A 16,115-nucleotide genomic window follows, 5' to 3' on the forward strand; every position below is an offset into this window, starting at 1 on the left:
ATCTTAGAAGTCTGTTGCGAATTGTTGACATGTTCAGCCGTGATATTCGGATGGAGTTTGGATTAGACAAGTGTTGAAATCAAGCCATCCGCAAAGTTCATCTCGAGCCACATGTCGGACATAGAATTCATGACCTCCACATCGAAGCTATGACCGAGACAGGCTTCTACAAGTTCCTAGGAATTCTGCAAGGAACCCATGCTCGGGCTTTTTTTTTGGGGTAGAGTAGATGAATGCATTTACACACACAGTGTTGGACTCCCGATTCGGTACGTCGTCCGACTACCAACTAAACACCTCGCTATCGCCAGAGAACTAGTCTGGAACCGTTTGTCACATTACTTCGGGCTAGTCACCGAATTCTCCCGCCTTGGGGGGGGCCTTCAAATCAGGGAATTCCTTTCACCAACGGGAAGGGAGAGGAGGAAGGGAGCTATCAGTTCAAGGAACCCCCTGCCATCCGGCTCCTCCACCGGTCGAGTTCTATCTTCTTAGCAACGAGAAGGGCCCGAACGTAATGAGCAACACGGTTCCACCTGTCAGCAGTCCTCAGCATCTATTCGACAATGTTGTCTCGAGAGAGATCCCCTGTGTTTAAGAAGAGCTGCTGACGAACCCCATCCCACCTTCCACAAGAAAAAAAAGTGTGGTGGTCGTCGTCCACAACTCCATTGCAAAACACACAATCCGGAGAACGCACCTTTCCAATCTTGTGCAGGTAAAACTGAAAACTTCCATGCCCACTTAAAAATTGGGTAAGGAAATAGTCAGTCTCACCGACCTGCCACTCGTCTAGAGTGTGTTGCCGTTCTTCGCGAGCAGCCACCTCCCTTGGCTCATCTCCCTTCCGCTTGTATATGGCCTGACGCTCCTTAGCAAGAAGGGCAACGGGGATCACTCCCGTGATCACCATCAGTGCGGTACGCAGACGCCACCCGTAAAGCTCCCCGTCTCTGTACTTGTGCAAGGAGTTTACGATATACCACCTTGTTAAGAGCGCCAGCCCATACCTCTGCGCCGTAGAGCAGGACAGACTGCGTTGAACTCATCAGTAGATGTCGCCTACTAGACGTAGACTCCCAGTGTTTGCCATTAGCTACTTAACGCCGAAACTCCAGCCGCAGCCTTGTTCGCTGCTGCTTTGGTTTGCTCAGAAAAGCTCATCTTTGAGTGAAGAGTCATCCCGAGGTACTTTACCGCTGATTTTGACTCGATTATCGACTCGCCGAACGATATGGGATGCAGGGTCGGAATTCTCTTTTTAGTCAGGATGACTATTTCGGTTTTTTCCAGTGCAAGGTTGAAACCATGAGTAGTCATCCATCCGCTTACCCGTCGTATCAATATGCCGAGTCTGCTTTGCGCCTGTTCGACAGTGCGTCCAGCAACAAGCGCTGCGACATCATGTGCATAGCCGACCAGGCGCGACTCTTCTGGCATGTCGACTTTAAGTAGACTGTCATAGGTAGCGTTCCAGAAGTCCGGCCCTAGGATCGATCCTTGTGCTACCCCCGACGTGACCTCCATCCACCTTTGACCCTCTAGTGTTTCATAGAGCAGGGAGCAGTTCCTCAGATAAATAAAAATCCATAAGAGATAGTTCGGCACATTGAAAGTGTTGTCTAGTGTGCCTAGAATATCTTTCCATCTTACGGAATTAAAGGCGTTTCTGACGTCAAGTGTTACAAGGAGCACCACCCGTCGAGTTCGGCGGCTATGTGCCTCTGCTCGTCGAACGGCGTCCACGACTTACATGACAGCATCAATTGTCGAGATCCCTGCTCTAAAACCAAACTGCCTGGGAGATAAATCTCCGGCAGCGCGTATCGCTTCAGCGAGTCTACTTCTGATGAGCTTTTCGAGCACTTTCCCAGCAGTGTCAAGCATACATAGTGGGCGGTATGAAGTCGGCAATTCGGGGTCGCCTTTCCCTTTATGGATCAGCGCAAGCCTCGCAACCTTCCAACGAGCAGGGAAAATGCCCTCTTTAAGGCAAGCGTTGAATGCGCCGAGCAGTAGGTTTGGCCGGTGTTGGAATACCAGTTTGTATACCTCTGCTGGAATACCATCGGGTCCTGGCACCTTCTTATTTTTCATAGAGAGGACTGCCTGTTCCAACTCTTTTATAGAGAAAAGTGAACAGTCCTCTGCCCTCTCCGCGCCGACGTCACCGTCCCATACGGGGTGCGCAGGGAAGAGTGCCCTTACAATGCGGTCCATCTGCTCGGCCTTAATTGAACACGGTTTCCGCAGAGCCCCGATTTTTCGGGTTACCAGTTTGTAACCGACTCCCAATGGATCCCCGTTCACGGATCTTACCAGCAGCGAGCTTTGCTCTTGTTTATTGCGCTGCGGAGTCCCCTTTTGGCTGATTTGTACTCCATCATTATGGTACATCCCTCCTCCCGGTCGCCTAGACGTTGTGTTAAGCGGCGGAGCCTGTGACACTCCTTCCGGAGCTAAGCGATTTCCACTGTCCACCAATACATGGAAGATTTGCCGCGCCTCGATGTCTTCCTGGGCATGGAGGCTCCGCAGACCGTCGTTATCAGGTTCATAATTGAATTTACGACAGTATCAGCTACGGCGCCACCGCCCCCAGGAGTACTCTCCAGGGTGGCCCCACCTGTTCCCAGAGTTTCAACAAACTTCCCGGTTCACTTTGGCGACGTTCCATGCACAGAAAGATCACTGGGGTGGCGCACACCCCAATGTATTGGTGGTCACTTGCCGAGAAGTCTTCCAGAACTCGCCACCCGTCCGCCAGCGACACTAGTGATTCCGACGCGAAGGTTACGTCTGGAATGCTTCCTTCGCAGCCCGGGCGCCGGAACGTTGGGGTGGATCCGGTGTTTAGAACTACCAGTCCTGTTCTCGCCGCCATTTCCAGAATTCGTTTCCCTCTGGAATCTGTGTGAGGCATGCCCCATTCAAGTGCCCTAGCATTGAAGTCACCCCCGACCAAGATCCGCCCATCCGTGCTTAAGATAGCGTCCTCCAAAGCATCAAGCCTCCGACGAAAGTCCGGCATCGTCTCATTCGGCGTAAGATAGACACTAAAAAACGTTATCCCTGAACACCGAATCCAGACAAAGCCGTCCCCTCGGCCTTGGGCAAGAATCCTAAGGAGGGTGCCGTCCCGAACCCAGATGGCAGTGTTACCTGATATGTCTGGGTGCCATGAAACTGGGCCCTTGTTTTGGTACTGCTCACTGATGAGTACTAAATCAGCTTTGGTCTCTGCAGCGAACTGCGCTAGCAACTCGCGAGCGGTTGCAGTCCGGTGCATATTTATTTGTGGGATGCGAATCATGTTGACCGTGTCCTACCTCTTTCCAGTTCTGCTCTTAAAACTAGACACCACCCCGATCCCCCAGTGTGCGCACCGCTCTCATCAGTCGCGCCACGGTCCCTACATAGGACGCAGCTTTCCTTTTCATTGCAGGTGTTCGCTTTATGGCCTGACCGCATTTACGGCATGTTGCCCTTCTGTCAGGTCCCCGACAGTTTGTAGAAGTGTGCTCATAATCCAAACATCTGTAACATTTGGTTGGGGCGGCCCGAATCCGTATCCTACACACTACCCGACCAATTCTTATTTTCCCGCTGTTTAGAAGCTTCCTCGCGTATTGCTCGGTAACTTCCACCACCGCGAGTTTTTGGCCTCGGGGGTTCGCAAAGGTGATACGAATCCGGACAATGGTTACCTCCGGGCATTCGCGTTTGATGGCCTGTTCTATCTCGTTCTTTTCCGTAAGACAGTCAAGGTCTCGGATTTCCAAAGCACATGTGGGTTCCAGGCTGGAAACCAAAGCCTTTTCTGCCAGAAGCCCCTAGACTGCTTCACAGAACGCGCCTTTATATATAGTCTTCGGGCCTAGTTCGACTAAGACTCCACCACCCTTCGTTTTACGTATGGAAGACACTTCCGTTCCGTTGTCTTCGGGTTTAATTTTGTAACGGATTTCGCTGAGGACTTCCGCAATAGTCTTGCCTTCCGTCGGCTTAATAAGCAAAGCTGGTGGTCTAGTCCCCCTTCGTCTCCCCACCTTTTCTTTGTTGTTTCTGCTTCCTGCGGATTTTGTCTTACTTTCCATGTTCGCCTATCGTATGAAATCCTGTCCAGGAGCTCTTCCAGTTCCATTAGCCCGTTTTTCACCCCCTTGCCGACGTTTTTCTGGAGGAACGTCGCAGATCGCATGTGCTTCGCAACTGCCGTGCATTTCTTAATAAGCTTTTCCTCTTCAGCTTGCGCCAGAGTAGTCGACAGTCCTCCCACTCGGCTTATATTCGAAACCATTTGATTAGTTTCGGCAGTTTTCACTCTGCCTCTTTCCCCAATTATAGCACTGTGCGGTATGATCTGGGATCCTATCTGCGTTGCAGGTGCCGCCTCACTTTGCGAGTCTTTCTCTCCGTCTGCGCGTCCCGATGTCTCGTCGGGTGTTTCAGTCCTTGTTGCGTCCTTCGCTACGCGCTGGGGCGAACGGCGCATTTTCGTGCTGCGAATAAACGCAGCCAGCTCATTCTCCATTTCCACTATCTCCTCGTTTCGTTCGTTTTTATTCTCCATTTGAGTTGTTTACCAGCGCATCATGTGCAAGGGAGCGGGCCGGAATAGTCAGGAACGGGTATACCCTCGGGGACACAGCCCCTATCCCAGTTCCCTGAGGCTTGACCTACGCTTAGCTGATCCCGGAATTCGCGGACGGATCAGCGCCCGCTCGGGGCAACGCGGTCTACTAACACCGGTTCAATGCACACTACCCGACCAGGGCCCCGAAGGGGCTGGCTCCTGATACACGCCACAACTACTACCTTGGCAGAGCTAGGCTCACATCACCCCATCGACGTCGACAGGGAGTTGCCGACGGCTCCTGAGACTCCCAGTGTGTCCCGGCGTGTATCGGTCATTAGCAGTTCGCTCTTCACCGAGAAACTTTCTCGAGGCTACTACCTAGGACGCAAGTATTATGCCAGCTAGGGGGTCAGAACTACTTGTTCGGGCACCTCGGGGACGCCACTCCCCGCATCGTAAACGACCCGTGAAAGATCGTTGACGTTTCCTGAGGACAACCCATGCTAGGGTTGGTAATCTGAAGGATGCTCTGCTGTAGGAATTCTTACGAAGTGTCAAACCGGTGCTGGGTATGTTTCGGGGAAGAATAAAATAAGCGCATTGAATATATCCGCTTATGCACTCGGAATATTGCCGTGGATGAAAACCGACCTGGAAAACGTCCAGCGGCGGATACGGACAATTATATCCCAATTCCGAATGCACCATCCAAAGTCAGCCATGGAGCTGATAAACCTGCCTCTTGACATCGAAGGTAGAGGTGTGGTTGACGGGGGGAACTGATCAAAGGAACATGTCCGGTTTACCGATATGAGCCACAAGCAGTACTTGGTAGTTCTGCTTACAGGATGTTTTGGGATTGGCAAATTCTAACTGATCGCCATATTCCGCACAACAAACCTAACGTACTATTCGTTGACAAGACGAGTCGCTCAGTGTATATTATTGATGTTGCTATCCCCCATTTAACGGAAATACGTAGAGAAGAAGGTGAACTATGAGCTACCTGCTCGGGAAATCAAAGAAATGTGGCGTCTCGAGCGGGAGGTTGTGGTTCCCATAATATTGCCAGCTACAGGTACCTAAATCACTCACGCCTCCTCTTGATGTCCTGGGACTTTCACACAGTCTGGTTCAAACCATACAGTGTACGTCATTCTGGACACATAATCCAGGTTGCCGGCAGTTCTCGACGGATTCTCCTTTTGACCTACCACTGGCCACTACCCAAGCCTAAATGCTTGACATTTAATGTCAGTATTAGGTAAATTCCGGCATCTGCCGAGATTGTGAAAACTCGGCGTTTCGAGCGGGTGGTATTGTAAGTAAATCCCTCAAAGCTTCCTTTGATGTCCTGGGACTCTCACACGGTCTGATTCAAACCATGCAGAAGTACACCATTCTACATACGTGCTCGATGTTACTGTGAGTTCTACCACCCCTTTTGTTTTTAAGTAGGTGGGATCATCCGAGCCTAAATGCTTGGCACTTTGTGCTAGTATTAGGTCAGATACGCATCTGTCGAGATTGTGATAACCAGGAAATAATAATAATAATCTTTGGCGCAACAATCCAATTGGATCAGAGCCTTGAAGTGTGTTAGAGCACTTCATTCACGATCGTAATGGTGCACGACAGGATTACAATACCCTATAGGGGACAATGTCGTCAGCATTGCGTTCGTCTGAGATTATCACTCTGATTTGACTCAGGTACTCATTCACAGGCGAGTCGACTGGTATCCGACGTCAAATCGCGATACAAATTCCCGTGCCACCAGTGAGATTTGAACCGCGACCTTCCGTACGACAGCTTTGTGCTCTAACCACTCAGCTAACCGAACACAGCACTTAGATCGTGAAAGTAAACTCTTAAACCTTAAAAACTGTTTCGCTCGAAACGTCTTAACATAAAATCAACTCTTACTGTACAAGACAATGATCTTGCCAGTCCTAATGTCTTCCTCGGAGACCTGGGTTCTTAGCAAGAAAAATTGCCAACTCTTGGCCGGGTTCGAGGGAAAAATAATCTAAAGAATTTTTGGCCCCCTACATAAGGATGGACGATTCCGTAGCCTTCATAACGACGAAGTCTATGACCGTCAAGTTGTGGATAAACTCCGGCTCAATAGGTTACGGTGGGCGGGTCACTTAATCCGTATGGATGAGGATGATCCAGCCCGAAAACTCTATAAGGGAAATATCTATGGTAGAAAAAGGAGACGAGGCAGACCCAGCCTGAGATAGAGTGTTGGCGTAGGTCAGGACACCAGACAGCTTTTAGGGATATGGAATTAGTGGACCTGGGCGTAAAACGGCTAATGAACCCAAAGCTTCATTAGCAGATGCGTATAAATACATACATATGTCTGTTTCGAGCAATTGATATTGACATATAAATGATAAAGAAACTAAAACGAAATATTTCCCGTCGACCATGGCGGTGACTTTGTTGTAGTATTGACGAATTGATATGTTATGATGAAGTCGTTAGTCCAGTCATTAAAGCTTTCAACCCCCCCCCCCCCCCCCCCCCAAAACTATATAACGTCGATGTACGAAGGGGTGTACCCCCTCCGGGGTGGAATTGTTTTTTTTTTGGAACTAACCACAGAAATGGTCAATTCTAAACAAAACATGTCTATCTGAGTGTAATTATGCGCCCAGCGCTTGCTTAGCCTGTTTGAAGGTGTATATCGACCTACGCCATCCCTCTATTTCAGGCAGGGGTCTGCGTCGTCTTCTTTTTCTACCATAGATATTTCCCTTATAGACTTTCCGGGCTGGATCATCCTCGTCCATACGGATTAAGTGACACGCCCACCGTAACCTATTGAGCCCGATTTTATCCACAACCTGATCGTCATGGTATTGCTCATAGATTTCGTCGTTATGTAGGCTACGGAATCCTCCATCCTCATGTAGGGGGCCAAAAATTCTTCAGAGGGTTCTTCTTCCAAACGCGGTCAAGAATTCGCAATTTTTCTTGCTAAGAACCCAAATCTCCGAGGAATACATGAGGGCTGGCAAGATCATTGTCTTGTACAGTAAGAGCTTTGGCCCTAAGGATAACGTTTCGAGTGGAAAAGTTTTTGTAAGTTGAAATAGGCTCTGTTGGCTGACAACAACCGTGCGTGGATTTCATCGTAGCTGTTATCGGTTATGATTTTCGACCCTAGATAGGGTCTCAAAGTTGTAGTCTCCTATCTTTATTCTTCCCGTTTGGCCAGTGCAGTTTGATGTTGCTATTATAGTTGGTTGATTTTCGGTGCTAACGTTGCCACCATATATTCTGTGTTGCATTCATTGATGTGCAGCCCAAGATCTCGCACCTATTACCGCCTGCTCGATCTGGATGAAGGCAGTTTGTAAGTCTCGGGTCGTTCTCCCCATGATGTCGATACCGTCAGCATAGGCCAGTAGTTGGGTGGACTTAAAGACGATCATACCTCTTGCGTTTACCTCAGCGGATCACTTTCTCGAGGGCCAGGTTAAAGAGGACGCATGATAGGGCAACCCATTGTGGTAGACCGTTGTTGATGTCGAATGGTCTTGAAAGTGATCCTGCTGTTTTTATCTGGCCTCGCACATTGGTAAGGGTTAGCCTTGTCAGTCTTATCAATTTCGTCGGGATAACGAATTTTCTCATGGCCGTGTACAGTTTTACCCTGACTATGTTATCATAGCTGGCTTTAAAGTGGAGTTGTTACCAGTCAAACGTCAATTCGTCATGTTTTAAAAGAAAAATTTAATATTTTCAAGATCAAATAACACAAAATAGGTGACTTTTAGTGAAAATTGATCGAAAACTCTTTTAAAGTGCTTGAGAGGACCTTTAAAATAAGAAGAAGAGCAGCAGACGGTGCGATAAATAATAGGGGAGCTATGATTAAAATAATTTTTAATATAAAAGTCAATAAAAACAAAACTTGATTTTATCATATAAATTAAAAGTAAGGCAAATCGCGTGTACAACGGGCCAACACGGCCTGAGTGCTCAGAAGCCACCACAACCTCACTTTTTTCTAAAACTGCGCGCTCTACATCCACCAAATGTTCAGAATTTATTGCCAGGATCTAAACACAGTAAAGTCTCTAGAGATTCGGTTTACTTCCGATCTATATGGGAAAATGAGGTTTTGTTCTTATTAATTTTTATATCAAAAATTTAGGTTATTTCCTTTTGATTTATCTAGATTTCGTTTAGGTACACCACTGTAATTTTTTCAGATTTTTCGTTCGGATAGGTTCTGAAAACGAGACCTATTACACTTTTTGAGGGTTATTTTTTAAGCCTCGCTCCTCTACATATGATATCAAATATGGCAGAGTTTCAAAAGGCACTAATTGAGCCCTTTCATTTGATACCCCACATGGCCTTATTCCGTTTGCGACAACCCCAATTTGCTTCACGGTTATTTGAACGATGTAGTAAACGCGGTTGTTAAGAATACATTCGAAAATATTCATGGTATGGGACAGCAACTAGATCGGACGGTAATTTGAATATTCTGCTGGACTACCTTTATTTTTCCACATTGGAACTGTGGTACTTTCTTGCCAGTCAGATGGTGTGCTACCTCCCTAAATAGCTCGATTGAAGAAATCGCTGAGCTACGGTGTTGGATTCCAGCTATTCGTTTTCCAGAGGTCAGATGTGATGTCGTCAGATCCTGTCGCTTTCCCCGATTTCAATCGTGTGACTGCTTCTCCGACTCCAATGGCGCTGACAGCTGGAATCATGCCAAATGTCGACAATGCTTGTGGAAGTGGCGAATGAACAAATTCTTCAGTTGGAAAGCTGTAATAGACGCCAGGTCAAGGTCGGTTAAGATTTGTTTATACTCTGCTTAGTAGGCTTTGTGAATGTTTTAGCCTGGCAAAAGTTTATTATCATATTTAGAAAGAGTCAGTCCAAAAAGTGGGCGTTGGGGCAAACCGGATTGGTTGCCTGTTTGGGAATATGATGAGTTTGATTTAAGGGTAGTGATTAATGTATTGACTTTGGTTTCGGAGCTCTGGTCATGCATGAGGAGTTCGGAATGGTGGGCTTTGAGAAAGTGGTTCGCAATGACATTTGCTTTTTTAGAAGAGAAATGTTTTGAGGGGGAAGGTCATTGCGATTTGTAGTTTTACCAACTAGTGGGAGATTTTGCGTATGTATGTTGAACAGACGGCTGGTATACAAGGTAAGGATTCTATCACGGATGGAAATATCGAGGTCGGAAATCTCATTCTTCAAAAAGAAACGCTACGGAGAACATCTCTTCTAAATAACCTCAGCCGAATGGCAGTTTTGTAGTGTATACCTTAAAGGATGTCATCCGGGTGGGAGATGAGATTTCAATAGCTGATGGTGTTCGCTGGCACGAACTCGTCGCATATTTTCTGAATACTTCAGTGTACAACTAAACTGTGCTGTAAATGATATCATTTGTTCTCGTTCTGTTGAGACAATCGTCGCCTCCAAGCTGCTGATTATGTTCTCTGAAGACTTGTTCCTATTAAGAGCCCCTATTTGTTTGGCAGTTTGCTAAGGACCCTCGCTTTTGATTCATTTCCAGGTTCGTTTTTCGTTGTGCCATCAGAACTAGTGTCTATAGACTACTGATCTCGCCGCTGTCGCATCCTCGTTACCCGACTTCCTTTCTTTCAAAAGCCGGAATACCATTATGTTGACAACGTTTCTTCACTTACGCGAATTTAAAGGCACCCTCTTTTTCTGGGCGGCAACTTTACTTTTTGGTTTCACCACTAGTTTTCCTTCTGCATCCAGTCACTATTCTAATTAATTATATGGCTAAATTAGTTCTTAAAAAGACATATCTAAATCCTGAAAAAGAAGAAATATTTAATTAAATTTGATAGACTTATTTGTATATCCTGAAAGAAGAAAAGTTTTTTTTAATTAGTTTTTATAATATAAGCATATAAGGAATTAGAATAGTATTATGGATGTAGATTAGTATAAAAATAGTTAATAAACCCACTGGTGAGCGGACTTGTTATCACTGATGGGGGGCACAATTGGTTCCCAAAATATCAGCATTTGTAAGACCAATAAATTAACACTAGCGAATAGGAAAAGCAAGTTTTTATTATTTCAAAAAGAGATATTGCTGTTTTGCTCGCTGTTACTTTTGTTTTATTTTGTCTACAAGTAAAGCATATAAAAAGCGTCGTGTTTAGTTAGAAAAGTATGAAAATATTGACAAAGGTTAACAAATATCAAATAAAAGTCAAAAATGATCAAAAAATTAATTATCTGAGTATGTAATCAAAATAAGTGTGGACGACCGAAAAAAGTGAACAGCACCAAAATCAGTTGATAAAGCAGCCGACATGACAATGACCTCTTTGAACTTCTATTACTATCTTAGTGTAATTATGCGGTGTTTCCAGCGATTAATTATTTGAAATAATAAAAAAACTTGTTTTTTCTTTCCCACTTGCATCACTGATGCAGACTTTTTAGCACTGATGAAGGGAACAAGTGGTTCCCGAAATATCGGAATAAATATCTACCCCAGCGAAAAAGAAAAACAAGCCGCAATACCGGAAGCTCGCGCTTCGGGTATAAAGGTTTTGTGTTCATCTTATGTAAGAAATTTCAACGCACATTTTTCTATCCGTATATAGCTACAAACCCAACATATTCCTTCATATTTTCCCAAACTACGATACATACGTACATATTACAGCCATAGATATTACGCTCAGCCTAAACAAACAAACTGCCTATTTCCGAATACCGTACACATATATGCACGTATATAAATTGATCGTACTCATATTTCCGATTTACTTCTTATATCTATCTGAATAGGCACTACCCGCAAAGTTCATTAGCACGCATCTACTATATACCTACATACACAGTTGATATTCATATACAAATGACTAAAAAACTAAAACAAAATAATTCTTTGGGACCCCATTCATAAGAACTCATTTCCTTGTGGTATTGACGAATTGATATGTGATGATGACGTCATGCAGTCACGCATGAAGAGTGCGCGAAATTCACAAAAAATGGTAAAGTTTTACCCCCTATAACTTTGTCAATAATAGTTGGATTTTCTTCAAACTTGACGAAACTGTGCACTATATTCTTCATTATATGCATGCCAAAATTTGTACTTCTGGGATGAACATAAGGGGGGGGTGCCGGGTAAATTTCTAAAATGTAGAAATATACTATTATTAACTTTATTTGTGCAGATATCGGAACCGGATATATTTTGAGGCCTAGATTTCGTAGAGATGCACTACTGTGATTTTTTTCAGATTTTTCGGTTGGATAGGTTCTGAGAACGAGACCTGTTACACTTTTTGTGGGTCATATTTTGAGCCCTCACTCCCCTATGTTTCACCCGATATCAAATATTGAACCAGTTTCGAAAAGTACTAATTGAGACCTTTCATCTGATACCCCACATGGCCACATTTTATGAAAAAAAATTTTGCACCCTCCTTTCACATGTATGGGGAGCCCCCCTTAAACTTGCTACAAAATGGCGTCAGTTGCTGCATGTAAAGGGAACGGCAGATTACATACTCCTACCAATTTTCGTGACAATCGGTTCAGCCCTTTCCGAATAAATCGGGTGTGACAGACAGACAGACAGACAGACAGACAGACGGACAGACAGACAGACAGACAGACAGACAGACAGACAGACAGACAGACAGACAGACGGACAGACAGACATCGAATCGATTCTAATAAGGTTTTGTTTCACACAAAACCTTAAAAACAAGTTTTTTATTATTTCAAATTCTATTACTATGTTTTCCAAGGAGTGAAGCTTTTATTTGTCCATAAAATAAAAATACATACTTGTAGCAAAGTAATGTGCAAAAAACCAAACTAAAATTGAATGACTTAACGCAAACGACCCCTATTTTCAAAAACCTCCGTAAGTTACAAAGAACTGTGCCGATAATCCCAACATTTCTTCCAAAATATAAAAACATTTATATTTATATAAAATCCTTTTATTTACGTTTCTTATTGCATCTTAGTTACACTTATGATTACTTTACTTCTTTGGCTTGCAATCGTACAAATCAGTGCGGCGTTGCTCAAAGAGTGGGACCTGGTGTCGGCATTCCTCCAAAAGTTTCCAATCTGCAAGTACCGAAATAAGGATTAAAAACGTACCCTGAAATACGCTCAAATAGAACATACCAATGTCGGCAACAACAACTTCAGATCCAATGCCGGCTTCTTGGACAATTCGCCCCCAAGGGTTTACCACCATGGAGTGACCCCATTGGACACACACTGATTTCTCATCCCGGGCTGCGGAAATACCGCAAACATACATTTGGTTGTCGAGAGCTCTAGTTCGCAACATCATCTCGAAATGACTAAGGCCTTGCGAGACAACTAAAGCAAATGGCCAGATCAACATTTCGCATCCTGTTGGAAAATGGGGTGCACTCTGTTGTAGTATACTATTAGAAACTGAAGACATATCTAAGTTTTACCTTTGTTACGGTATGAACGGCAGAATTCATCAAATCGCATATCGTTGCAAATACCAATCCCGACTTTATGCCCGTCCATTTCGACGACCGTGAAGTCACTTCCAGGTGTGAAACCATCTGATTCAGTGAAAACAATATCGCCTACAATGGCGGTATCGTACAAGTGAACCTGTAATGGAAGGCACGCTTACTTACAAAATTGAATCGTAACGCTACATCTTGACACAAATTTCCAAATTTTAAAAGCGCATTTACCTTCCGATGTTTCCCTAGCAGTTTTCCTTCTGGAGACCAAACTGTTGCGCAGTTATAAACTTTGTCACCATCCTTTTCGGGGATGGATCCTGCCACAAAGTAAATATTCAACTCTTTCGCTAGAGCTGCTAGTCGCTTACAAGTGGGTCCACTTGGGACAGGTTCCGAGTAACCAGCGAAGTAGTTGGTTGCATAAGGAGTGTTGAAGCACTCGGGCAAAGCAACAATCCTTGGGTTCGATTCCCTGCAAACCTGACGAACCCTCTCTACAACGTGCTCAAGGTTTTCATCTTTATTTTCGGATATGTAATGTTGGATGAGAGCAATTCTCGTGGCTGGAATTGTGACAAACGAAAAGCGTAACTATGATTAATTGCAAACACTTTTAATAAACTCACTTTTCGCCATTTTATGGGTAATGAAGGCACTGGTGCGTTTCCCTGAACAAAACCGCTACTGCTGATCGACACATCCAGCCACTGCCTTTTATATGGCGAAAAATTCGTGAAAATGACACTTTTCTAAAAAGAATTTACAAGCTGGCCAGGTCACAACGATAACCCTTATTCCTCCACTACAACGTAGATTAATTCCGGCGCTTAGCTGGTTGCGTCTAGTTTGTAAACTATTTGATAACAAAAGAAAACAATTATTAATCTTGGATCGGAGATAACAGCCCGGACTTATTACATCGAAAATGGATGGGGATGGCACTTACTCTCTCCATAACTTCCCTTCTACTTGACGGGATGTGCATATATAGTAATGCGCATTTGCTCATGACTTTTTAAGGTTTTGTGTGAAACAAAACCTTATTAGAATCGATTCGATGTCTGTCTGTCCGTCTGTCTGTCTGTCTGTCTGTCTGTCTGTCTGTCTGTCTGTCTGTCTGTCTGTCTGTCTGTCTGTCTGTCTGTCTGTCTGTCTGTCACAGCCGATTTATTCGGAAACGGCTGAACCGATTGTCACGAAAATTGGTGGGAGTATGTGATCTGCTGTTCCCTTTACATGCAGCAACTGCCGCCATTTTGTGTTAAGTTTAAGGGGGACTCCGCATACATGTGAAAGAAGGGTGCAAAATTTTTTTTCCTAAAATGTGGCCATGTGGGGTATCAAATGAAAGGTCTCAATTAGTACTTTTCGAAACTGGTTCATTATTTGATATTGAGTGAAACATAGGGGAGTGAGGGCTCAAAATATGACCCCCAAAAAGTGTAACAGGTCTCGTTCTCAGAACCTATCCAACCGAAAAATCTGAAAAAAATCTCAATAGTGCATCTCTATGAAATCTAGGCCTCAAAATATATCCGGTTCCGATATCTGCACAAATAAAGTTAATAATAGTATATTTCCATATTTTAGAAATTTACCCGGCACCCCCCTTATGTTCGTTGCAGAAGTACAAAATTTGGCATGGGTATAATGAAGAATATAATGCACAATTTGGTCAAGTTTGAGGAAAATCCAACTATTATTAACAAAGTTATAGGAGGTCAAACTTTACAATTTTTTGTGAATTTCGTGCACTCTACAACCTGATGATGTCATCATCGCATATCCATTCGTCAATACCACAACGAAGTAAGTTCGTATGAATTGGGTGGAAAAGAATTATTTTGTTTTAGTTCTTTAATCATTTGTATATGAATATCAATTATTCCAACGAGACATGTGTATATGTACGTATATAGTATATGCGTGCTAATGAACTTTGGGGGTAGAGCTTAATTCAGATAAATATAAGAAGTAAATCGGAAATATGGCTACGATCAATTTATATGCGTGCCTATATGTGTACAGTATTCGAAAATAGGCAGTTTGTTTGTTTAGGGTGAGCGTAACATCTATGGCTGTAATATGTACGTATGTCTCGTAGTTTTGTAGCTGTATACGGGGAGAAAAATGTGCGTTGAAATTTCTTAGATAAGATGAACACAAAACCTTTATACCCGAAGCACGAGCTTCCGGTATTCCGACTTGTTTCAAATTTAAATTGGAGTCAACGTGGTTGAACTTTAACTGATGAAGTAATTTCACTCAGACACGTTGTGATAACCTCAGAATGTAAACTACTTAGACATGTGTGTACGTGCCGGACAGAAACTGAGTAAAAGTTACATTGAAACAATTCCTCCAACCATTAGGAACAGCTATTCACAAATTGATTTAGATTTCACCAACTATTGTGTCATTTTGTTGATCATCCAATGTACTTATTAACTGTATTATATGTCGATCATCTCTATAACTAACTGGAATTTTGAGATGTTTCCCACTTCTAGATATTTTCGCCTGGCATCTGGTATCAAGTATTCTCCCAGGTGCGCAAATGCCGGTGATTGTCCCAAAATAAATTCGGAGGTTTCATCACTCTCCCCAAAAAATCTGTAGTTAGTGCTCCCGGGTATCAACAGCTTCCCCAAGTGATTATCCTGAAATTACCCGTAGGTATTTCCACCATGCGCCTAAGATTATTAATACTATTCTGTTAAGCGAAAGTTGCACCGCGCCCTTAAAGAACTATTGTGCCCGTTTTACTGGTTATAGTGTACCTATTGATCATAGTATCTCAAGCAGGCGTATAACCGTCAGGAACTTTAGTATGTTCCCTACTTCCAGATCTTTCAGCTTTGCATCTGGTATTAAGTGTTCTCCCAGATGCCTCGACCTACTTTGCACAAGTGCCGGACACTGTCCCAGGACGTGTATAGAGGTTTCGCCATACTCCTCACAAAACATGCAGGCAGTGTCCGTAGACTTCCCCGCTTCCCTAGGTGATAGTTCAGCCG

The 16,115-nt window shown here is 44.1% G+C and overlaps 1 protein-coding gene across 1 annotated transcript; it reads right to left on the reverse strand.

The window, feature by feature from the left end:
• Positions 1 to 12,554: 12,554 nt before the first annotated feature.
• LOC119651190 (omega-amidase NIT2-like) lies at positions 12,555 to 13,878 on the reverse strand. Its single transcript, XM_038054628.1, has 5 exons — positions 13,725 to 13,878; positions 13,327 to 13,661; positions 13,072 to 13,240; positions 12,770 to 13,003; positions 12,555 to 12,709 (listed from the first exon to the last, which is right to left on the reverse strand). The coding sequence occupies exons 1-5, from the start codon at positions 13,732 to 13,734 to the stop codon at positions 12,621 to 12,623; spliced, it is 837 nt and encodes a 278-aa protein (XP_037910556.1). The 5' UTR covers positions 13,735 to 13,878; the 3' UTR covers positions 12,555 to 12,620.
• Between the last annotated feature and the right edge of the window lie 2,237 nt (positions 13,879 to 16,115).

The sequence above is a fragment of the Hermetia illucens genome, chromosome 3 (genome assembly GCF_905115235.1).
Source record: "Hermetia illucens chromosome 3, iHerIll2.2.curated.20191125, whole genome shotgun sequence".
In the NCBI taxonomy this organism is placed as follows: Eukaryota; Metazoa; Arthropoda; class Insecta; order Diptera; family Stratiomyidae; genus Hermetia; species Hermetia illucens.